Raw genomic sequence first — 25,954 nt, 5'->3', positions numbered from 1 at the left:
TGAATAAGAGGTGGAATCAGCAACAGAATTTAGGACATGTGTAGAACACCTGGCTCAGAGGGACTTGACAGAAGTGGGTTTAAAAAAGTTATTTTTACCATTTTTAAAAACAAATAATGGCACAAGTTAAATTGTGTGTAAGTAGTAAAAGTAGTAGTATATGTTTGGGTACAGCATAGTACTTTTGAACAGACCAATGAAATGCATCTGAGTTATAAAAGCAGAAGATAACACGTTGTAAAACAAAAGCATTGACAAATCTTTGCCAATGCTTGTCTGTGGGCATAACAAGAAAAGCAGTTTCTTAGATGTAACTCTAGAAGGCCTGAAGAAAAGCTGAAACAAGACTGACTCAAGTTTAGATTAAAGTCAGCTGTATAGAACACTAAAAATCCTCACGGAAATATAGAAGACGCTTACGCAACATCTTGTTTTGCGTTCATGAAACACCATGAGAAAGGAAGACTGCTGAAATGAGAGGGCAGACTTCAGACTAAAGAAAAGAGTTAAGGCATTTCTGACTTGCTTCAGCCTGAGGAGGAATTTGCTGTAAAGCTGAAATCAACCAATTAACTTGGATCGACCGGATGCGGCAATAAAGACTGCACTTTCTACAGGGTTGGTCAGCCGGAAACAAACATAAAACAGGTTAACTTCAACACAAAGGCAAACCGGGAAATATTGTTTATTTTTCCAAATAAGATTTCAACAATTCTATCAAATCTATTTATAACACAGACTGAAACTTGTGAACAAGTTCTGCAAATCTCTAGTAAGAAGCTGGAAGCACCCTAACAACCCTCTGTCGCTGTCCGTGGTTCTGAAAGCTCGGCGCCATGCACAGCTGCACCCTCAGCATATGTGGGAACTCTTCCTTTATTAACTTGATACTACAAACAAATATTAATGTCGAGTTTATTGATATATAACGATCAGGTCTTTGTATACATATAGCCTGAATGCCTATGAACTGAAATAGCACTGCATCGAGGACATTAAGAAAAAAATCACATGTGCACATACTGGTATGAATTGGGAAGCCCATATTCTCGACTTGATTTTGGCAGGTTGTTAGTGTACTCGAGGATCAAGCTGGAGTCTGCTCAGCTTCTTACAAACTAGGCAATACAATAGAGCCACCAAAACAAGCTCTAGTTGCTAAAATTACTCAAGGGATTAAAAATAATTACAAATAAACTTACGAGTTCCGTCAAACCTTGTGGCTATAGTGTCCAGAAACGTGTTCTGTGGCGCTAATAATCCCTTCATCACAGGCATTTTCTCTGCTTAATGTCGAAGTCCCCATTAAAGTTACTGAAGAGACGGTGCAAGTCGTCCGAATGCGTGAGGTACCCCCATTTAGGCGCTGAGACAAAACCAGCAGATATCCAGTCAACTCAGCACCAAGCGAACCCCAGCTGGTAAAAACTGCACGTGATGCGCGCATCCGCGCGACTGTTGTTTGTGTAGAGGGAATGGGGTTGGTTATGAAGCCCACAGGTGCAGCTCAGGTAATCGTCGGAGACAACCGTGGCAGAGTGAAATTCCCTGTCATTGTTATGTGGCCATCTCTCCACTGTGCGCAACTATGGGACACATCAATCACTCTCTACAACAAAAATCACAAATGGTGGGTGTTCTCCATGAAAAAGAACGAGAGAAGGAGAAACAGAACTTGTGTTAAAAATTGTGATTTTTTTTCTCCCTCCTCGAGCGTTTTAGAGAAATCAATATTCTTTGTCTTTTCATTGCATTATTTTAATAAGTCACGAACTGTCTTGTGCTATGGCTGAATAGTGAGATAATAGTAAAAAATAGATTTAGATTTTTTTAAAGGCAGGTATTCCAGACATATGCCACAAAGAGAGTCGGAAGGACAACTACACACCTTTGATAGACCTAAAGGAGTGGCTGAAATACTAGAATACAAACCAAAAGCATTAGTTGCGCCATAGCACGGTTGTATCCACGATGCTTACTCCCAGCGCCTACAGCACCTGAGACCATACACGCTAGTGTTCACGACAAGAGATATTATAAGTTTTTAGCTTCATCTGGTGGCTACATCGTGGCATAACATGCACGGAGTAACGCTTACATAGTCTCGAGCCAAAATGCACACAGTAGATCATTTCAGCTGCACTATACCGCCCTCATGTGGATAGTAAGCTGCAAATACAGTTTGCGTCACTGTATCTGAAATTGGACTAATCCACCTTTTACCTGTATAGAATTCAAAGCGGAAATTAGCTGTTAAGAATATTTTTTAATTGGTAAAGTGTACAAACAGACACTAATGATGATAATAGGTATATCGTGGAAATCTTTGGTTCTTCTGATATTTTTTGAGCAAACATTTGATCCTCTTTGGATGGGTACCTATAAATAAAGGTAGCAAAAAGTACATGGATATAATTAGAGTATCAAACTCAAACGGTTTATACTTATTTTATTTAAATTTTTTTTATCATTCATCCACTTACAATTCTGAAGCTGTTTGAGAATTTTATGTAGTTCTTGTTTTCAGATGTCCCCGTAACATTGCAATGAGAGTTCAAATGTGGGTTTTGAGTTGACCATTCCATAAACCTTAATTTCTTCTTTCTGAATTATTCCTCTGTAGATTTGTTAGTGTTTTCTGACATCATTAACATGATTTAAAAAAAAAAGAAAGAAAGCAGAAATTAAAGAATTTTTGCCCTGGGACGGGCTTCCCCCATGACCATGCATTGAAATAAATGGATATATGGATGGATGGAAAAGATCTTCTGACTAAAGTAAAACAAACAAATAATAATTTCCACACATTATCTCTGTATAGTCCTTGATTGACAGCTATATCTACAGTTGAATCTGTGGCTGAAAGCTGCACAGTCCCCAATACAGTGAAAACACCCCAAACATATTTTTCTCTTTGCTTCACAGTATGACGTTACTGGCTAAAGAACTCTATAAGTTTTCCAAAGCATGTTATTCCAAAAGCTCTGGCCTTTGACTGTATGACTATTGACAAACTGTAATTTTTTGTGAGTTTTTCTACATCTTCCATGCTGGTCAAAGTCATGAGATCTTCCCCTGATTGCACATAGGTGCTTTAACACCAACACCACTAGGAGGAGACCTGTGATGAAGTTTTGTATTCCTTGAGATGTGTTTTTGCAACAGATTTCCTAAAGAGGACAGTTCTGAATAAATTGATATCAAGATAATTTGGAGATGATATTTAACCCATTCCAACATTGATATAAGCCTGTAAGATTTTTTAAAGGCCATAGTGTGCTCTCTTGACTTAATGACATAAGATACTTCAATAGCAGAGAGGATAGCAGACCTTAGCTGTAAGAGGTTTAAACAAGACAATTATGGGTTTCAATATGGAATAGAATAGAATAGAATAGAATAGAATAGAATAGAATAGAATAGAATGCCAACTAAATATGTGATAGACATTCGAGTATATTATTTTTTCAGTGTGAAAGGTCAGCTTTTTATTCATTTAAAGCACAGAAATGATTAGAAAAAGTCAGGGAAAAGTCAGGGACGGCAGTAGTTAAGGTGGTAGAGCGGGTCGTCCAATGACCAAAAGGTTGGCGATTCGATTCCCACTCCCCCAGTCATCTGCCGTTGGGCAAGACACTAAACCCTCCTTGCCTCCTGTGTTGGCATCGCTGGTGTATGAATGTGGATGAATGTTCGGTGATGGTCGGAGAGGCCGTAGGCGCGGATTGGCTGCCATGTTTCCGTCAGCCTGCCCCAGGGCAGCTGTGGCTACGCAAGTAGCTTACCATCACCAGGTATGAGTGAGGAGTGAATGAATATGTAAAGCGCTTCGGTGCCTTGAAAAGCGCTATATAAAATCTAATCCATTATTATTATTATTAAGTTTGTTTCCTTTGATTCACTATCATGGGATCATATGTTTTCTTGTTCAGTTGTAGTGACATTTTAACATTTACATTAACTGCATTTTTCGAACTAGAAACATAAATACAGACCTTTTTCTTACCAAATGAATTTATATTTAAAAACAAACACACTTTATTACAGCTCTAAAAGTACCAAACTGAAATGTCATCAGTAAGTCGAGAGTTGTTGTGTTCAAGGATTTTGACTGATACACCAACTTCTGTATCTCAAGAAACAGGATTTTTTTCCCAGTTTTGTTCATTCACAAGCCCCATAAAGCATGTAAAAGTAATCTTCAGCAAATAAAAAAAAATCTTGTATCATTTTCATGCATAAAAACATGGAAATGTACATGCAAAATATGACAAACACAATTAAACACTGTTGTAAGGTCAGTCACATAATAAAAAACAAGAAAAAGCCAAGCACTGTGGCTCCCACTCAGATCCTTCTTAAAAGCAAAGTAACTATTAGAGCGGCATGGACAAAGTAAAGTTATCAAGCCCTCCAAGGCTCACTGTTGTGAATCATATCTCAGTGACTTTAAACAAGCTCACAAACTGAAAATAAATGTAGTCAGAAATATTCAGGGTATGTAGCAAGAAAAATGTGACTCAAGTCCCTGAGGTGAGGCAGTGTAAGATAGTTATGCACAAAGAGACACTTCCATAAATGTGTCAACTAATAAAATTAAAACAGACAGCCAACACACGGGGATGCTTCACCTGAGTAATTAAATACTTAACGCATCATTTAATCCTAATGACTGCTCCAAACATGTGTATGTGTATGTGTGTGTCACAGTTAAGTTCATAGGAAAGTGACAGACGAGTCAAAGTGAGTTACTGCTAGTTGCAGCATTACTGCACTGAAACTTCTATCAAAGCTGCAGAAATTACAGTCTGGTAACTTAAGTCTGTGATCCATAGTCATAAAATGTTCAGATGTGGCAGTGACACTATTATGTGTGCTGTGATCTGTCTAAAATAAAAGTACTACTTAACATTTCTCCAAGCACGGATTAAATTACCCATTAGATTCTGTTTGAAGGATTCATTGTGGGTTCCTACTCTTACATGCAACTGCCATGATGTGGTAATTGTTACAAATACAATGACATATTTGAACCTGCTTTTCAGGGGTTATGTGCTACTTCTGATATCACCACTAGGGGTCACCAAGTTTTTATGTATTTTACACATGATAAAATTTCAGCTCATCGCATCTTTTAACTTATCAATTTCAACCTAGTAAGGTAAAGGAAATGGGGTACAGAAGTTAAACCCCTACCTGTGGGGTTGTTAAAGTATGAAAGATACATGCATGCATAATTCATACCTATTTTCATCAATCCATCCATATATTTTTTCAGCTTTATCCTACTCAGTGCTGTGGGGGAGCTGGAGCTTATCCCTGCTGCCATAAGGTGAGAGGTGGGGTACCCCTTGGACAGCTCACCAGCCCATCACAGGGTTTACACAGGGACAAATGAGATTCTTTAGCTTGTGCTCACACTCAGTCCTAGTATCAATTTAGAATCACCAGTACCTGACATGCATGTTTTTTGGACTGTGGAAGGAAGTACCTCGAGAGAACCCACATATGCACGAGAAAAACAACTCTACGCTGAAAGAGTTCTGCTGAGATTCAAACCAGGAACCTTAATCCTGTGGGGTGGCAACGGTACAGGCAGCTCTACTTATTTTCATTTTTATCAAAGAAAGTTAAGTACATAGGTATAAGTATTATAACAATGACAGTTTTAATCTAAATAAATGGGGGATATAATATATAGTATGTCATACTGTAATTTTGGGCTTCATTTTTTTGTCATTTATATTTTCATAAAAACATTTTAATCTCTTAAATCTCTGTTTTGTTTTTCAGTATTTCAAAGGCAAACGTTGCAAACAAGTTGCGCAACAGTATCGAAAGATATGGCTATACCTTCATTTTAAACATGTAAAAACTTCAAGTCCTGTGTTAAATTTCAACTCATCATATCTTTTAACTTATAAATTTCAACTTTGCCCTCAATCCAAACAAATGTAACTGTTTCATAGGTTTGTGTATATCTAGGTTTTGTTTGTCTTTTATAAATAGTACATTTTTAGATTAGAACTGTGGTTGCAGCAATGAACTGTATTCACCAGCAATGTTTTTCAGGCTGGTACAAAATGGATGTTTACCTGTCTAGGCAAACTAGTCTAGGTATCTGTCATATGTTCTAGCATTTAACCTTACACTACTCCTTCAGGAAATTTGTCTTCGCTGTACCAAACTTTTTAAAAGCTGTTATTGTATCAAACTGAAACTGCCCTCATATAAAAAAGGAGATAATACTCCCTCCTTTCTAAACATTGCACAGTTTTTCTTTAAATTTTACATATTATTTAGTTGTTTTGGAAAATGGGTTGTACTTATACACTAACCTATATTTTAGAGGAATATGTACAAATCTGCATTTATACAATCAACACAGCAGTAAAAACAAGATATTAAAAAACATCACATGCCATCAAAGCCACGTGATCTCTTCAAACCAAGCACTTACATATTCAGTGTATTGTATTTTACTCAGGTGTATTGTCCTGATCTCAAACAAAGGCTCAAAATAGTCTTTTCATTCCTCACACAAAACACAACCCATCAAATTTTCATTCTAGTAGGTAAGGGGGGGCACCATCTTGCATCTGATACAAGCTTACGATCTCATCTGAAACCAGAATTCAAGCCTCTTTTGTTGAAGACTTTCTGATATGTATACATACATCAAACCCACCTTAACCTGAAGCAATGTTGTTCTTAGAAAGTACACGATATGCTTTCTGATACATTAATAGACTGAGGGCCCTGTACACACCCAAGATTAGGAGAAACCTGAGGAGAGGCAACTGCCGGTCAAGCTGAGCTCTGGCACAATGTCAAAGAAAAACAACTATGTATTGACATTTAATATATTTGCACAGAGGTTTCTGGGTTAAGATGTTTGAGATTGGAGTAATTAGAAGGTCAGTAGTGATAAAAGACTCAAGTTAAAACCTCATAATTAAAATCATGTTCAGCTCAAAATAAACATTGTCCTTGTGACCTATATGTGTAATTATATACCAACTTATCAGGTCAGTAAATCAGTGTATAAGCATTGGGTAAAGTTGTAGCTAGTTTAAACATTTTTAGTTTATTATTTGTGAAGAGCTGACCCACCTGTGCAGTTGTACAATATTGTCTCTTAAATATGGGAATGAAGTAACATCAAATGGAAGTACATAACCAAACAAGTAAAAAATTTGTGAGCATTTGTGTGCAAGGAAACTTGAGATCATAGAGAGTGTGAGAGAGCAAGAGAAACAGAAATGTGAAGCTTTTAGTGCTGGCGATCCATTTCCCCTCTAACGTGCCAGCATGATGCCTCCACCCATCTAACGGCAGCAGGCTCACTAACCATATCATGAGTTTATAATAACCACATCACATCCATGGCGAATGAGGTGGAATGAAAATCTAACCTAATTTGGAGAGATACACGACTGTGTAAGTAGTAGGGTGTCCCCTGAGATGGGGCTCTGACTGAGGGAGCTGGTAGCATGCTCTGTGAGCGTGTAATGGGCTTAATTATCATTTAGCATGCCAGCCTCATTGACGACGTATCAAGCCAGTGATAAAATAGTAGACCAGAGGGTGACAGAGGAAGAGCAATGCGATCATATGAGGACTTAAAGACACATGCACACACAGAATAGTCTTGGATTACTTTAAACATGCTCTGAACTTACACAGCAACATACCCAGAGGTGCAAGTGGGATGATGCAAACACACAAACACACACATTTCCCAAAGCTGAGTGACATCTCTCTCTCTGAATTAGTCACGATGAGTGATGGGTAATCAGCCATGACTCGTTCTGGCTGGGGAGATTGCTAATTCACTTTGTTTAATTAGTCAAAAGTAGTAGAGCATGGGCAGCTCCCTCTCCCGATCATACACTTTAGTTGCTCAGCATCCACCCATCTGCATGCAAGCAGCAAAGACAGACCTGTTACCACACCAGTGTAGCATTTCAAGGGGCAAGTCCCTCTCTCTTTTCTTTCTGACACACAGCTATACACACCTAGTCTTTTGTGATACCATTGCAGATATATCCAGCACCGTTTAGGGATCACATCTTCAATGGTGAAGTGCATCTCGTCTGCAGTGGGCCGCATGGGGAATGTCTGTTGATGCTTGGCTGCAACTTAAGGTCTCTGCAAACAGGACACAGAAGAAACTATTTTCTGTGCCTCCTGTTTTCATCTCTGTCAGGTACAGTGAAGTCTTTTTCTTTGTCTTTTTCTTTTCTTTTTACCTTCAGTGGTTCCTACTTTTTTTTAATTTAATTTAAGAGGTCAGAGCTCAAAGTAATGATTTGTTTAAGCAATTATACACGACACAATGTGAAGAGGGTGAGTATTATGCTGTGAACTATACAAGTTCACTATAAAATCACTTCTGATCACAATAATTTGAATAGGTGTCTAAGTATTGGCCGTCTGGAATGAAAATTTTCAACATCTCAGACACATTGTAGACATCATTAAAGCCTTCAAAAGTTCATGGCTCAACAAAATCCACCTTGTCCTGCTCCACTTTGTTACCATGGAGAGCTCCAATACCCTAAAGACAGTAATAAGTGCGTGCACAGCATACGGCAGAACATAATAAATAAATTTATGCGCAATTGTCACATTTAATACATTTACGGAGCGCGCTAGTGAATTCATTATTACACCATATGTTAATGCAGCTGGGTCCGTGTATATCTGAGACTTTATGTGTGTGTGGGTGTGTGTGAGAGCTTGTCTGTTGTGATGGACTGGGAGGGAGGCGGTGGTAGAGGGTGTCTCCCCCCTCTTTCTTTTCTCGCGTGCGCACAGAGCTTTGAAGTGTAACCAACAACTGCTGTCCCGGAGTCAGCGGTAGGTTGTACTCCGCGCATTGTTCTCTCTACGGCTTGATCCACAAACGTGTCCGGGTGCTCTGGGTCGATGACGGGAGGTCGCTTTTAACTTATGATGAAACAAATTGATCGTTCCAGCGAGAAGCTGTCAGACAACAAGGAGGGATAGGAACAGAAGTATTCATTCAGCAAGCACGAGGTTATTTCGAGGTTGAACCAGCGAGGATTGTAAAGAAAGAAAAGGGGACGCACAGGAGCGTACATCCGGACATACATACCGACAGCCTGGAGAAGCGTATCTGTTTTTCAGCGGAAGCTCAATGGAAGACAACAAGACACATGGATACAGCCGCTGTGTGCAGGAATGGGCTGTTGATTTATGGTAGCACGTCGGAGAGTGCACAAACAGGCTTGTTTTACCTCGATCAAACTTCGACAGGACCAGACTTGGGACGATTAGTGCTCAGCAAGGTGCGAAAAATGAACTGAATTACTGCCCCTTCTAGCTGCGCGCCTGCTGGTGACAGCTGGTTTATTATGGGGAATTGACTGTAGCGTTCACTGGATTTTAACAGGATTTAGAAGGCTATGTTAATCACTGCATCTGGATGAAGGTCATAACCCATTAATGAAGCGGATATGTGTAAGTTAAAACCGCGCTGCCTTTAGACCTGCCATGTTTTTCATGAATGCTCTCCTGACAACCGCCAGCTATCCAGACTATCATCTGCTATAAAATAATTATGCCCATGTAGGGGACTGTTTGTTGTTGATGTTATTTTAAAATTTCAGTAATATCTTTAGAAATATATGAAGCATGAATATTAAAGTCACACCAACTCAGCTGATCATCACACACTGCTCTCTCTTGTCAAGATAAATTATGTCTATGAGGATAATCTGTACAGTCTTTGATGCTTAAGCACCTCTGTCTCTATGTAAGTGTGAAACCACAGATGGATCCTCTTTGTAATGGAATCAAGAACACTGAAGGGAGTGATCTAGCAGTAGACCCTCAGCCCCCTCCAGCTAAGCTGGCTCGACTGGAGCAACATGAAATGGGACCCTCAACCCCAGAGAGAAGTAGGCAGGGGAGTCCAGTGGCCAAAAGCCCCTGCCTGGCACAGAAACCGAACACAGGAAGGCTACAAGGCAAGAGCTGGCACATTAAAGGTACGTGGACTGTGGACTGGTGTGGGGAATAGTTTAGGGAACATGTGCTTCAAGCTGAGAACTGTACCATACTATCATACTGATATAATTTGCTAGATAATGACTTATGACATTATCCCCAAATGTCATGTTTTTGTCATTCCAGGAAGCCTGCTGCCAGTGTTCTGTGTGGTAGAACACAGGGAAAGTTCCTTGGAAGTGGAGAAAAGAGAGGAACATGCTGAGTTTGTGTTGGTCAAGCGAGATTTGCTCTTTAATCAGTTGATAGAGATGGCCCTACTGACGCTGGGATATTCCCACAGCTCTGCAGCACAGGCTAAAGGTATACAACATGAGCAATGCACAGAAATCACTATTACACTGGTACCTCTTTAGGTTTTCTCAGTTTTCTCTTTTGTGTGTTCAGGTCTGATCCAGGTAGGCAGGTGGAACCCAGTACCTCTGTCCTGTGTAACTGATGCTCCAGATGCTACAGTGGCTGACATGTTGCAGGATGTTCACCATGTTGTCACCCTTAAAATACAGCTGCACAGGTAGAAAGCACTCAATATTACATTATGCTTCTGTTTTAAGAACTATCAATTCTAGGTGTATGTGTACTCCTGATCTTAAGATCCATTAGTTTTTTTTCCAGTAATATAGATAAGGTTTGTGCTAGGGCTGTCAAATGATTACAATTTTTAATCAGAATAATCACAGCTCTCAAATTAATTAATCACAATTAACCACAATACGCAACTATGCCTGAGATTAACAGAAAGATAAATGACACAACACAAATATATATATATATATATATATATATATATATATATATATATATATCACATAAAGTACTGCTGAATCTGTGGAAACAATTGAATTATCTCCTTTATAGCTCTGATGGGAGTTTTTTAAAGTCAAGGAAAGTAACTTTATTGATTTTATCAGTGAGTCTAATTAAAGATGCAATTAAGTCACTTCATGGGAAGTCTTGAAACCTTGATAAAAGACTGATTTGTTTGAAAACATCTCTAAACATCACAAATGCTCCAATTTCGATCTTTTGTTAATCTTATCAAGTTGTCCCAAAATGGAGGATCTACCAGCAGAGCAGTGGAGTCACTCCACAGTAAGAAATGCTCTGAAGGAGCTTCTCAAGGACATGAACCAGAGCTCCCTGGCCAAGGAGTGTCCCCTATCCCAGGTATAACACTCACACATACACACACACATATAGATCAAGCATAAAAATGAGAAAAAACAATAACAAAAGGTGGGAAGGTGTGTGCATGTATTAACTTTGCCCTTCCATGTCCTTTGTGTGTTTGTATGATAGTGTTTGTATGTGTGTATGTGATCCAACTGTTATATAGGAAGTTCTGATGTTAGGGTAGATAAGGTGCAGAGACAGAGTGCAGGATAAAGAATGAGATAAAAAAGAGAGATCACTATCTCTTAAAAAGCCATACTGTTTTAGCTCCTGCCTTTAGAATCTGTCCTCTGCCAGGCTTGTCATGTCTCTCCAGTTCAGTCTTTCAGTACATCACTCTCATCTTTGCTAGTCAGCTTTTTTACTGGTTCTAGTGCTTTATGTATCTAATCAACAAAAACAGACACAATAGCAGAAATAATCATCATTTATAAATCAGTGATTGGAAAAGGCCCCTTTATGAATATTTATTATTATCAACTTAGTTAATTTGAAAAAAAGAAACTGTTTGCCTCTTGCTGCTGCAAATTCATCTGTTCTCTGCAGTGTTAAGATCTAATACAAGCCAGTCCCTCCTCCCCCATCTCTCCTATCACTCCCTTAAACACCCCCACCCCCACACCCTTACTTGTTTGTGGGAAGCAGATTAAAATAAATATGTGGAGATGAAAGGTGTAATCAGATGTAAAGATTGCACAGGATGGTCTTCAGGGAAAAGCTATGTTTGTGTGTGCGTGTGTGTGTGCATGTCAGTGAGTGAGAGACAGGCATAGTCTCTGATGACCTCTGGTGTTTTGTTTGATTACACACACGCGTGCATGCATGCACACACAATTCGCACATTGACACACTCATCTGTCTTTATTATTCTATTTACCTGGGGGTCTTTTTAATAACACAGATCTGAGTTCATTAATATCAGATGTGTGAACAGCTGAGACACCCAGGCCGCCCATAGCAGGAGTACGGAAAATGTAATGAATTTCTATTGTCTTTTCTCGTCTGTTTCAGAGCATGATATCATCTATTGTAAACAGCACTTACTATGCAAATGTCTCAGCTGCCAAGTGTCATGAGTTTGGTCGATGGTACAAGCACTTCAAGAAGTCCAAATGCTTCAAAGGTGAGGGATTTCAATCACTCCTAAAAACACTAAGTGGGCATTATGAGTTTTACTTCATGTCCCCAATCCATTATATGTTAACATAGTTTTAAAAGACAATAAACCCTTTATTTTAATTATTAGGAAATGATAAAATACAGTAAAAAGAAAAAAGACTATCTTCTGAATTTATCTGTGGTTCAGTTTTATGAAAGGAATATGATTGAAGTTTGGTGTCAAGCTCTAGACCCATCACTCGTTTTGCATGTGTTTTCTCAATTTGATGTTGAAATGATGATAGAAACTCTAACCTGGAGTCTACAGGTGGCCGGTGGGGTGGTGAAGTGGCTGGAAAAGAAAAAGCCTGCAACATTATTGTGTTGATAGGCAGTGGCAACAGTCATAGTGGCAATAAAAAGCAGGAATATATCATGTTGTGATGCAGTGTATGTGAATTTGGCAAGATTACAATCATCAGCAACTTAAACATACATAGGTCAGAAAAAGTGATGAACAATACATAACAAGTGTCAGAAGGTAGAAAACGTGATGTTCCATCAATAAAACAAAATTAGAAATAAGTGTTAGAAATACTTAGACATATAAAAACCAGTTGCAAATAACAAGAAGTGTGTGCTGACATGCCTCACTGAGTAATCATAGATATTGATCATTCCAATGTTAGATTGTAAATGAAAGCAGTTTCAGGGTACTTTCCTTTGAAGTGGAAAAAAAAGCCCAGAATGAAGCAGAAGAATACCAAACAGCATCTCTAAAGATTTACATTTTTAAAACTGTCTAGGCAACCACAAATATCTTAGATAACTTTTATGAGGTCTCAGATCATTAAAAAAAACGTTATAAGGGATAATTTACAATCATTATTACAACAGGTCAGATTTAATAGCAGAGCTAAATAGGATCACTGACCTTCCTGTCCCAACAATGCAGCCTCTATGCAGCAGCATGGCACTCTCAAAAATCCAATAACTGATCATAAAACATTATGTTTTTTGTGGGATTTTCCTTTATTTTTCAGCAGTTACATAAAGGTAATTAATAGGTAATTAACACAACAGTGAAGTATAGAAGATAAAGAAAACATTTCAAGAAAAACTGCTAATAAAAAAAGAAAAATATAAATAAATAAATAAAAAAACAAATAAACAAACAAATAAATAAATAAATAAATAAGAAAAACAGCTTGTGCTTTTGCCCCATAATAGCCTACAAGAAAATTAAGGAAACCTCTGGAGGATTAAGAGACACTCAGGAAAGCAGGTGCAGCAGCACCTGCACAAGTAAGCCTTTTATAGGAAGACATCCTTGGACCATTGGAGTTAGAATATAAGCTTCTCCCAAAATTAATAATGCTATGAAAAATAAATAAATAAATAAATAAACACATGGTGTTAAATTTCATGAAGTAAAAAGAAATTCTCAGCATGAGGTTGAATCAGAAGTGCACTGGGCTTGAACTGCAGCCACAGGCACAATGGCCAAGTCACTGGTAGAAGGAAGAATGGATCCCATTTAATATTATTGCTTTGTGATGGCAAACATAACACAGCTGAAGATGAAAAGACAGTGACTTCCACAAAATATCAATGATCCTAAACCCATGCCAAAATTCACAGTTGACCGCCTTAGAAACTCAGGCTGAGGACTTAAAATCGGAAATTAGATCAGTATATTCAAGGCAAATAAAGTTATTTTGTGAAGGATTGGCCAAAATCTCCCACATTAGACTTAAAAATCTTTCAATTACAACAAAGTTAATTGCATTGTGTTGTGGGAGAAAGTGTCCCTTGACAGCAGATTCAGAAAGGATCATGTTAACAAGGTTTTCTTTCTGGTTTGAGAATGTTTTAGTTTGTGAATATTCCGATTCTAGTAGCATTTAATGCATTAACAAATCTACATCCATCTTTTCTTTCTTTCTCCTTCACCAGAGATTGACAGCTTTTCTGAGCAGTCAACTCACATTACCCTCACACAGCAGCCAGTCACCGGTAGCCCAAATGATCAGACCTCATCCCTCCTTTTCCCTCATCCAGCTGTATCCAACATCTGTGGTCACTCAGCTCTTGGTCTGCACCCCCCTGGGTTGGTTACCCAGCCTCTCAGTTCCCAAATGGTCAACCAGCAGCTGGTGATGGCCCAGTTTCTCAACCAACAATATGCTGTTAGCCGCATGCTGGCTGGTCAGAGCCTCTCCTCTCCGCCACAGCAGTTTCTCAACCACCCCCCTGTGGGAAGGGCTTCTGCCAAAGTCTTCTCAAAAGCTCCTGAATCTCAAGCTTCACAGCAGCCACAGTGTGGCCCAGGGGGAGGTTCTGCAACCGGGATGCAGAGTCAGACTGTGGCTGGGTCTTCTGTGGGACAAACAGACGTGCCAATTGACATTTACCAGTGTGTGAGAGAGGAGCTAAAGCGAGCCGGCATCTCCCAAGCCATCTTTGCCCGTGTCGCCTTTAACAGGACCCAGGTATGATGTACAGAGCAAAAGCTGTTGAAGTTCTTAAAGGTTTGCAACTGTTTGAGGGTTTTTTGCATCTGTGTTTTCTGGTTTTCTGGTAGCAGGTAAGTGTCTTGGTTGGCAGTGGCATGGCCTGTGCCGCAGTGCCCCCTCCCCCTGTGCATGTTTGTTAGTGTGTTTGTGTGTGTGTTTCTGCCAGCTCTCTGCAGCACAAAGCTGGTGCCAACACTGAAGCAGCTGCTAGGCCATCTAATCACAACCCCTTGGAGAAATGTTGTCTCGCTTTCTACCTCTCTCTCTATCTAACTGTCCTTCCATCATGCCACTGCTGGCAGCCTTTCTATTCATTTAATCTGTAACTCCCATGGTCAATCCATCTTTTTTCATCTTACCCTTCCTTTGTCCACTGGTTCTCCTCCTTTTGTATCCTTATCTCCTACTCATCGCTGACACTAAAGTGTTACATTATCTCGATCTGCTTTCAACACTGAAATGACAGAAATGGGTCTCAAAGGACAGGATAAGCCCTTTGTTATTGTCATTATTATTATTAGTATCATTATAATTTTTATCACAATAAACTGAGTTGATTATTATCCACCCCCATGTTTCCCCATTGCCAAGTCCAAGGTGCTTTGGTGCCAGCCATACAAGTTGGGCAAGATGCCAAAACGTTATCAAGAAGTGAAAAACACATTTGTCATTTGACAATTCACACAAAGCCTTCATCTTTGTGGAAGGCAGGGTTTGTTGGGGGGATCCAGCAGTGATGCATGATTTGAATAAGAACGCTGTTTCCTCTCATGCCATTTTTCTGCTAGCATGAAATCTGATTTCTTTTTGGGAAAGAAGCCCTGTGATTTGCATGCAGGATTTAGAGGCTTTCCTGTATAGATAGATACATCCAGAATAACGCTAGCTGCACGGTCAACGGCGCGTTTAGCACTGACTATGAACTTGTAGTAAAAACTAAACTACAAGATTTTGTTGAGAGTTCTCTTTAACTGTGATCCAGAATTGAATGGAAATTTACCATATTCCTCCAAGCAGATAATAAACTTGATATCTTCAGTCTTTAGATAGATAATGAAAGAGTCATTTGTGTATGTGATACCTACATTTGGAAGTAAGTGAACCCTATCATTTTGAGTGTAAAATCTAAGAAACCGATGAAAAGAAAGCATTTGGCTTGGAATTTGACTCAAATGGGTGTTTAGTGTAGTTAGATGATCAACAACACTCTCATATCATCACACTAGATATGAAATTGCATTTATAATTTAGCATTATAACTAGAAAAAAAGGTTAAAGAACAAGAAAGGCTCTGCCAAATAGGAATAAAGCCAATATCTCTAAACATCTTTAATTAAAGCATTTTATCTTTTAGCCTAATATTGTTCTATCAAAATGTATGCAAAATCAAACAAGTGCAAGGCCGGTAATATTGGTTTCACATGGAAGTTATTTTTATTTCTGAGATGCAGTCTGTTACACGAGCCGTCATTTTCTCAGAATCATTATCTGAAAAAAACATTCAACAATGTGTCTAAATAGGTTTGGCATATGCATGTTTCACTGTTATGTGTTGCACTAATCATGAGTGTTAACTTATGTGTTTACCAGGGCCTGCTCTCAGAGATCTTGCGAAAAGAGGAAGATCCTAAACATGCTTCCCAGTCTCTGCTGGTCAACCTGCGGGCCATGCACAGCTTCCTGCAGTTCCCTGAGGCTGAGAGGGAGCGCATTTACCAAGAGGAGAAAGAGAGGAGTGTAACTGGATTCACACCCAGCTGCAACAACACACCACCAAGATCCACACAGGTCAGCCTCCAGAAAGATTTCACACATTTATATTAACAAGAAAAAAAGAAAGAATGAAAGAAAGATGGGTTCTGACTGAGCACTAATTGTGCTTTTCACGCACAATTTCACAACTGAGTTGGGGAGAAGCAAAAACATGGAAAACTATAGCAAAGCTGAATAGATATAGATATATATAGCATATAACATCGCCTAGCATCACCTAGCTACACTATATTTGAAATCAAGTATACAATCAAGTAATGGCATACATGCATCATAAAAAAAAGTAGATCATACAGCAGGTATGAAGTATACAGAATTGTTAACGCACCACTCAATATGGTACTAATTTACCACCAGCCAAATCAATTGTCAGTTGTGCTCCCAGATGTAATAGGTTAACCGGAATATACTAATGAGCCTAAACTAAGAATGTCGCTATATCAGAGCAAATTTGGACATAGTTCAGCCACTAAATCAATTCTCCTCCCCTGCTTGTGTACTGGAATAAGGAGGGTAGTCTAGTTAAATGGCCTAGTTCAGCTATAACTGTAGCTTAACATAACTGTGCTTGTAAATTAATGTAATGTAATGTAATGTGGACCTTGGGCATTTTAACTTTGGTGAAATTTTACATGCACAAAAGCTATGACACTAAAGTAAAACACCCTTTTGGTCCCTTTTAACTGTTGCATTTATGCAAGCTTGCAAATAGCATAAAGTTTAAGACCATAAAATGCTGTGCTCAGTAACTAGCATGTCTGGAGTCTTTAATGGAGATGCTTTAATCCTCTTTAATTTCTTCTATTTTTTTATTTTATGCTAACAAATTTGAACAAAGTAATAAAATGATGTTTTCACTTGTTATATTTGATTTTCCAAAACTGTAGAAAAGTTCACATGAACTTTGTCAAAGCAGTAGCCATGTTATCTTCTGTAGCTGTCTCTACTGAGGCCTCCTTTGAAAAATCTTTATCATTCCTTTGCTAATTTTAATGCAGGCACCACCTATATTTAAGTAATGACACCTAACTGATTCAATATTTCTGAAACCATTTGTCTGTCCTCTATTTTAGATTCAGCAAATGGCTATTATCATGTGAGGTTTGAATTTAATTCCTTTTTCTTTCTTGTCTGTCTTCGTTTAGGCGAGACTGTCTCCAATTGCAGCTGACAGAGGAATGAGGACAGACAGCTGTGTTCTTAATGTCAGTGACTCTATCTATGAAGAGATTCAGCATGAGATGAAGCGAGCTAAGGTGTCTCAGGCTCTGTTTGCAAAGGTTGCTGCTTCCAAGAGTCAGGTACTAGCTTTCCTGTTAGTGCACAGTAAATCTGATATAGACGTCCAATCCCTAACTAATACATATTGCACTCACTTGTTTCTGTTGTTTGATTAAATGTTTAAATTTAGCAGTTTTGATGACCCCATCTTTCCAGATGAAGCTGGGAATGTGCTAATGTGTGTGTGTGTGTGTGTGTGTGTGTGTGTGTGTGTGTGTGTGTGTGTGTGTGTGTAGAAAAGCCCAGATAATCAACCAGCAGCTGCACACTGCAGAGGACTATCATCAGTGTATCAGACTGCTATTGTGTTCTAAATTATTGCTTTAATAGTCGCTATACACACATGCACACTGCTTACTTATGCAAACAGACATACTGTATGAGTGCTTGCAAGTACACACAATTACACAAATGCATACAGACACACAAATCCAGTAATACAAAAACACACACAAGCATGATTTGAGTGTTTATTGTTCTCATTTTTATGGCGGCCCCATAAGCTTGTTATTGCCTTTTGTTTTGAGAATAATTTCCCTTCATGGAATTGGGGGTTTTTAGTTGTCTCATTTTCTGTGTATCTCCAGAATTTCTGCAATTTTTAACTTCTTTCTTTCTTTCTTTTCTTTCTTTTTCTTTCTTTCTTTCTTTCTTTCTTTCTTTCTTTCTTTCTTTCTTTCTTTCTCTTTCTTTCTTTCTTTCTTTCTTTCTTTCTTTCTTTCTTTCTTTCTTTCTTTCTTTCTTTCTTTCTTTCTTTCTTTCTTTCTTTCTTTTTCCTTACAACTTTGTTTTTACTGTCATGCAGTGGTCATACCAGTACATACAGGTGGTCCAAAACCGTTGTGGTTCATTTTCTATGTTTTCATTGGCCTCTGCTTTTCCTTACTTCATCTGTTCTTTATACCTTTTGCTTGCTCTCCTCCCCCCATCTCCCTCTCCCTCTTTTTATTACCCAGTTATTTGGCAGGCAGAACCATGCTGGATCTCTCTGTTCTATCTGCACTGTGCATCTGGATGGCATTGTGTGCTAAACTTGGGCTTCAGCCATGTGTATATGTGTGTGTGTGTATTAGAGCGCAAGAGACAGAGAGAGAGCAGCCTGCTTGCAGCTATGTTGCAGTTTATGAATATAACTTTGCTTTATGTTTCTCAATTTGTGACTTACAAGTTTTTCTCCTATGATGCTGAAACAGTTTAAGCTGATAAGGAAATCTCAGGAGATTAATCTGTACAGCATCATCAAATTATTTTTTTTTACATTTTGAGCCTTAACAGGAGACATTTTTGAGTTAATATGTAAAACAAGGTGAATATAGGTAGTATTATTATCTTTATTCACACTAGCAACTCTGTACTTAGAATTGCTGATATCCACTTAAGGTAATGAAAGTTTGGAAAATCAATGGTCCATAAACAAGCTTGAGAAATTATTAGATGTGTAAAATGACTTAGTTGAAAATAGCATTCTTTTTTTTTTTTTTTTTTGCTTGTTTTTTTTTCATTTACTTTGAACCTGAAAGAGAAAAATGCATTTTTTGTTGGTGTGAGTCTAAAGTTTAAAGGTTTATCATGTGCAGTGAATCCAGTTTAGCAGATGGTGTTAGAATCAAGTGTCAGTGTCAACAAAATAATTTAGACATTAAGAAATATAAATAGCTATTTAATATAAAAAAATAAGGGAGATGATGAGAATTAATAAAATTATACTTGAAACTGGTCAGTGAAGTTTTAAAGCCTAACTAGCAGCGTACTGGCTCTCACTATTTTGGTCTTTTGAAACCTGATCATGAGTGAGAACCCTCTCATTTGACAGCAGGTTGTCAGTCACAACATATGCCATACCAAATCAAGTCCTGTTTATATTTCATTGAAATAGGACCATATTTTCATTAAAAATAATAATAAAATAAATATCATGTTCTGGCATCAAATGGTGAAAGCTCATTTTAAGACTTTCAAAGAAAAGCCAAGAAACTAAAGTGAGAAAGAGCTATGGGTCTGCTGGCCTCAAAACATTAAGTGCCTTTTAATCAATAAATATGCTTTGGACCCACTGGATTAAGCTATCAGCTCTTTTCACTGCATGTATGTACTCCTGTAGGGCTGGCTGTGTGAACTTCTACGTTGGAAGGAGGATCCTTGCCCAGAGAACCGCACCCTGTGGGAGAACCTGAGTATGATCCGTCGATTCCTCAGCTTGTCGCAGACTGAAAGAGATGCCATCTATGAGCAGGAGAGCAGCAACCTGACTGCACAGCAGCACTGCACTGACAGAATAGCACTGCTCAGCAGTGACAACACACTGGTAAGGCTACAATAAACAGATAATATATAAATATTGATTAGAACAAAAATCAGAAAAGTGTAGGAAATTAAATAAAATACAATCATAAAAGTGTTTTTACTGGAAATTTGAATGAAAATACATCGTGCAATGAATGCCGCGAGATCACACGGCTACACAGTGAAAAAACAACACATTAAAGACAGTTTAATATCAAAGGTGTGAGGAAACAGTTATTTATCACTTTTAGCAATGAGCCATGAGATTAATCAGTTATTTTTCTCACACTTTCATCGCCTGTATGAATTCATAGCTATGGCATATACTTAGAGTTAAAACGTCATTTGAAATAAAAATAGCTCACACTGTTTGAGAGTAAACCTTGCATTAAAGAGCATAGCACTGCATTACTAGACAAGGAAATGTACATAGGCATGATCAGATCTGTGTGTTCTGTGGACAGTGTAGTTTTTTTGCAGACCATCCCAAAACTTAGCACATCCATTAAATAATCAATAATAAACAGTACTTTTTATTTCTTACGGTACCAAATCAGAGCGTGTAAAAAATTAGCCAATTCATAATTTCCATTGGGTATTAAAAAAGTATTTTAATTAGATTTAATTAAATTTAATTTCATTAAAATAAAAAGGAAGAGGAAAACATTCTGCATATACTATTTTACCTCAAATCAAATGACAGAGCTGCTAACAATTTACACATTCAGATTCAGGAAGCGATTATTGAGAGGACTGTCAAAACAAAAAAAGAAAAATTAAAAAAATTGTCCCTTACTTTGGGCAAAAGCATTCTTGCCCAATATCACCTTACTTATGAAAATAAGTAACTTTAAATCATCACACTGAATGGTGCTGGAAAAAAACAACAAAAGACCAAATAAGATCTTTCATTCTCATTATTGTCTTTTTGCTTTTAACAGTACCGCTGCAACTCCCCAATGCCCCAGCAACATCATCTCCAACCCCACCAACCCTTGCAGCCGGAGGCAGGACCTGACCTGTCTCCACGGCAACCGTGTGCTGCATCACCAGCCGAGTCTGAGGCTGGGGCCACCTGGGGGCACTTGAAATTACATTTGCAGGGCAGAGGCAGTTTCAGTGGTGAAAGAGGGGAGAGTAAGGACTGGGTTGAGGGAGGAAGAGGAGATAGGGATTGTCTGGGTGTGGAATGGGGTGGAATTGAAAGAGTAGGAGATAAGGATATAGAAAGCAATGAGCAGGGGAGGGATATAAACACACATAAGGAAGGGACAGATGAAAGCACTGGAGGTAGTAAAAATGGAAATGTTAAGGAAAAACTGTATGCAAAATGGCCTAATGTGAAGAACGAGGACAATGGTACAGCCAGAGTATGTTCTTACACAAATAATAAGGCTGGAGTTGGAGGTGACATCCACAGTGAGGGGTTAAATGTGTCCGGTGATGCTCTGGGAATCCTGCAGAGCTTCATACGGGATGTGGGCCTGAACCCAGATGAGGAGGCAATCCACACCCTTTCTGCCCAGTTAGGCCTGCCCAAGCACACCATCCGCAGCTTCTTCAACAGCCAAGACCAAGGGCAAAGCCAAAACTACAGCCAGAGACCCATAAACAGTCACAACAACCAGCGAGGCTGTACAGACCCAAACCTCTCACAAGCAGATGTAACAACAAAAGAATTGGAAGAAAAAGATGATGAAATGACAGAAAAAGAAGAAAAGTTACAGGAAAAGCAAATTAGTAGAAGGGAAACAAGTGAGATTACTGTTTTGAAAGAATCACATGTTGGCACTCAAACCATTCCTCCTATGAAGGAAGAGCAGGAGTGTTACATCTAACCACTATACATCTAGAACATTGCTTGGGCAAGCCATGTGCTCCATGTTTTCCAATACCAGATGCTCTTCTTCTGTGATACACTTCAACCTGCATCCAAATGCAACTCAACCACGCTTATATATTCTTCCACTAAAGATTCACACTGTTTTGGTACTGAAGTGGTAATAAGCATGTGCCATTACACACTATGGAATAGCTGTGACTGTTTATAATGCATGATTTACCAGAGACTGAAGTCATTTTCACACATGTGCAGAGAATTAGGTCTGGTAATTTTCTAGAGTTGTCTGACCACAAATGCTTTGCACAATGGAAGGTTTACCACATGAAAGGAAATGCTCCAAAGGGTCACATAATGCACAACATGATGCAAAAGGTTTATTGTAGAAAATTGCAGCGTCTTATTTTGCAGCATGTTGAAAATACTCTGGAGCAGCTGCTGTATTCACACATGACCTCTTTCTGCCATCTCCCAACATTATAAGTTGCAACCTGAACCTGAGTAATCTCAACTCAAATATTGAAATTTGTACATTCTCGTATGCAGCCCCTCCAGAACAATCTTAGAGCTGCAGTGCATGTGTGACAATGGCTGTAAGATTTTGTATTTATTTAGAAAGCAGTTATCTGATTTCCAGGAACCTTAATGCACTTGAGACAGTTTACTGTGATAAAAAGTACAGGTAACGTCAAGAAATGGCTCCTGTGTGTAGATACAAATCTCAAGAAATTGGAACTATTACAGTGAGTCTCAGAGGTCATATCTTTGTTTAAAAAGATTAATTATAGTTGGCTGAGTTTTGAGAAATGTTCATACCAGAAATGCCTTGTAGAAAGTGGCACTGCCAGTCTGTTTTTCTCATTTTATTGATTAATATTTCCATTATTATTATTATTTGCTTTGTCTAACAGTACTTTTGTGATGTAGCTCTCAGCTATCTGAAACTCATAAATCTAATTGTTCATATTTGTCTCGTAATATGTTATAGACATAACATAGACATAGACTTATAAAGCTAAAGAATAATCATATTTTAATGAATGATAGTTAAACACAAGCATTTGTGAAATTTTTACTCCACTGCAGTGTGTTGAGTAGTATAAGACATTTTAAATGTCCCAACTGGAAATGAGTCAATGTCTATATTATTTCTCAAGTTTATTTATTATATTGAGTTTTGATGTGCTTGTTAAAGAATAAATTTGCTCCTTCTGAAGACATTGTAATTTGCATAAAATATTTACAATAATGCATGTATTTGGAAGTCTTAAAATACATTGTTCTTGTAAAAGTCTCCTTTAAAAGTTTGCTTTTCCCATCAGTTGTCGAAATTTTACGGTTTATTGAGAGCATTTTCAACAAGTGCATAACGTTTAAATGTTTCTTAATAAAAAAAATTGTTTCAGAATGTGAGTAAGAATGAAAAAGATCTGCATAAACTTGGACTACAATCTTTTAACTTGGCAGTGTAACTTAATTTTCATCATTTTGTTTGTTAGATCCATTTCATTTGACATATTAGGATTATAATAAAATAGAGAGTGTACATTGTTAGGGAAAAGTCATTTCCCTAACAATGTCAGAGAGTGACACAAAATACATTTCCCATTGTAAATCCAGAGGATGCAGAGGAGCTAAATACTATAATATCTGCACTTTTAAGTATATCTAGTCTGGATATGTGCATGATTTATAGATCTTTGAGATTGGATACATTTAAAGCCCAGCATAGAATAAAAGACAATATGAAGCTCATTAATCAAAGTACTATTTTAGGGGTGCTGTAAAGCATCTATCAAGGATTTAATCAATGGATGACCTTTTTCTGTCTTAACACTGTGTGGTTTTTTTCTTCATGGATGTTACTGGGTGAAGTGGCATCATTGTTTCCAGCCTTCAAACAATATTCCTTTGTGTTGATCACCAGTGTATCAGTGGATCTCTGACTCTCCAATCACATGAAACTCAGTGCTGTTAGTGTTTTCTATCTCCCATCGCTTTACTCTTTTATTTTCTTTGTTTTGACTGCTATTTTGATCTGTGCCTCCATCTCTTGATTTCTGCCCCATATCCTCATATGTTTCTTCTCAAGACTCTTTACGTTCTATACAGAGACAGAGCAACATTAAAGCCCCATTTGGCCAGAATAGCATCACTGTGTAGTTCAGTAATGCTTTGCACTTTTCTGACATCTGTTTCCATGACAATCCTTTAGTCTGGGCCAATAAGAAGCCATGAAAGCCTCATCATCAGTAATATTAGCTGTAATAATGATGATAATGGCACTCTTGAAATGTCATGCTTGTGAGAATGATGGTAATAGCTATAATGGTCATTATTGGTGCTTTGTGTTAACCCCCAGCTGCCAGGCAAACACATGCACACACCACCACCATGAAGGCAATCATTTAAATAAGTAATGTTATCTAATGTCCCCATCTGTATTTATTATCAGGAATGATTCTGCTTTTACACATTACAACCGTTTTGCCTGCCTTTTTGTGTCTGTTGGTGGCACTTTATGATAAAAACCTGCTTGTTAAAAGGCACACACATATCAATTTATCTTTTGTGACCTCAGAAATAGCTGTAATTAGCTCAACATATAAATGTTTTAATCAGTCCTCATGCTGCACAGCGCCTTCAGTGTTCTTAGTTATTCATGATGTTTTTTCTCTCCTTGGTGGTGCGACACTACAGCCTTCAGCTTTTCAAGTGCAAAATCAGCACAATCCTTCTCTGTGCCTTGCTTTCTTTAGGATTCCCTCCTTTTCTTTGTTGGTAATCTTAACACCTATGTTTCTTGCCTACATGAAACGTACAACATGCATGCACACTTCCTCACCGCCACCACCACCTACACCCACACCCCTCATTCTATTTTGCACTCTAACCTCTATCTGCTTTCTCTTTAACTGAATATCAATATGGAAAAAACAGAACCTGAGGTCTGCAAGGGTTCATAATTTTTAAGGCCCAAGACCATTAAGACGTTTATAAAAAGAACCTTTAAATCAATCCTGAAATGCAAGGGTAGCCAATGCATCAATTTTATCAAGGCAATTTAATTGGACTTTTTCATTATTCAATATTAGCCGTTATCTTTCAAGTCTTTTCTGTGGGGTTAGCATACAGTGAAATCAACAAGTTTTAAGAACCTTTGAGCTATCAGACACATTTCTGTTTGTACAGATTTATTGTAAGTCTCACTGCCCAGCTAAACCAAGTATTTGGAATGAACAGCCTGAATTGGGAAGGTAGCCAACAAGTCAGTAGCCATTATGAATGTGACAAACTTGTGAAGGGACAACCTTCAGTGCTGCACTCCATCAGTCAAGCCTGTATGGTAGAGAGGCCACCAAAGACATTCCTCCTCTAATGTCAATAGTAATTTCCCTAAAAGTTTCTCTATTGTTATCAAAGCATGAGTAGTAAAATGTTGTTGTCTGATGAAACAAATATGAATCTATTTGGCCTCTCATCCAAATGGTATGGAAAGCAGCCACTGAGTATCTTACCATTTATAGGCTACCATCTCTACTGTCAAACATGGTGGTGGCAGTATCATCATGGTGATAGGGTCTGAGACAAGACATGGTAGAAGAAAGAAAGATGCAGAAAAATAAGGAGTAATCTCAAATTAAATTCTTTTCAAAAGTTTTCAGTTTCATATTTCAACAAAACAATGACCTAGTCAGGGTTCATGATAACTCTGTGAAAACATTTTTGGACCTCAACTCAGTAGAGCATCTCTGAAGAAATAGCTGTGTACTGACACTAGTTATGTTTGAACATTTCTGCCAAGAAAAATGGGGAAAAAAATACCAAAGAAAAGATTTGCCAAGACATAGGGACTTTTCGAGATGTGAGGCTGCCATTACTGCCAAAGGAGAGCCAAGCACTCAATTAATTGTCTGAATATCTAATTAAATAACAATCCTAAAATGTGTTTTTA

The 25,954-nt window shown here is 38.2% G+C and overlaps 2 protein-coding genes across 7 annotated transcripts in view; one reads left to right on the top strand and one right to left on the bottom strand.

The window, feature by feature from the left end:
• The window catches only part of kcnh8 (potassium voltage-gated channel, subfamily H (eag-related), member 8), a 73,218-nt gene extending 71,860 nt beyond the window's left edge, over positions 1–1,358 (bottom strand). For all 5 annotated transcript variants that reach the window (XM_041967356.1, XM_041967359.1, XM_041967357.1 and 2 more), the window contains exon 1: positions 1,203–1,358. In XM_041967356.1, the coding sequence (XP_041823290.1) occupies positions 1,203–1,278 (76 nt within the window). In that variant the 5' untranslated portion in view covers positions 1,279–1,358. The remainder of the gene's footprint in view (positions 1–1,202) is intronic.
• Positions 1,359–8,843: 7,485 nt separating this feature from the next.
• satb1a (SATB homeobox 1a) lies at positions 8,844–23,293 on the top strand. Of its 2 annotated transcripts, none has more exons than XM_041967337.1 (11): positions 8,844–9,314; positions 9,787–10,016; positions 10,162–10,338; positions 10,423–10,549; positions 11,079–11,202; positions 12,220–12,331; positions 14,263–14,798; positions 16,413–16,610; positions 17,741–17,896; positions 19,978–20,181; positions 21,101–23,293. In XM_041967337.1, exons 2-11 carry the CDS (start codon positions 9,800–9,802, stop codon positions 21,995–21,997), a joined length of 2,748 nt encoding a protein of 915 aa, XP_041823271.1. In that variant the 5' UTR covers positions 8,844–9,314; positions 9,787–9,799; the 3' UTR covers positions 21,998–23,293. The 2 variants fall into 2 exon arrangements, with proteins under 2 accessions (XP_041823271.1, XP_041823270.1); XM_041967336.1 differs by having other exon boundaries at positions 8,844–9,486.
• Positions 23,294–25,954: the final 2,661 nt, after the last annotated feature.

This window comes from Melanotaenia boesemani, chromosome 17, assembly GCF_017639745.1.
Source record: "Melanotaenia boesemani isolate fMelBoe1 chromosome 17, fMelBoe1.pri, whole genome shotgun sequence".
In the NCBI taxonomy this organism is placed as follows: Eukaryota; Metazoa; Chordata; class Actinopteri; order Atheriniformes; family Melanotaeniidae; genus Melanotaenia; species Melanotaenia boesemani.
Note: the sequence above shows the minus strand (reverse complement) of the source record. Positions and strands in the feature narration are given on the sequence as shown.

Bases quoted from the DNA above. Each gene is read 5' to 3' on its own strand.
- satb1a (XM_041967337.1), top strand. From the start codon at position 9,800: ATGGATCCTCTTTGTAATGGAATCAAGAACACTGAAGGGAGTGATCTA. The intron at 10,339-10,422 runs GTATACAACATG...TTGTGTGTTCAG, and splicing joins CTCTGCAGCACAGGCTAAAG to GTCTGATCCAGGTAGGCAGG. The intron at 12,332-14,262 runs GTGAGGGATTTC...CTCCTTCACCAG, and splicing joins GAAGTCCAAATGCTTCAAAG to AGATTGACAGCTTTTCTGAG.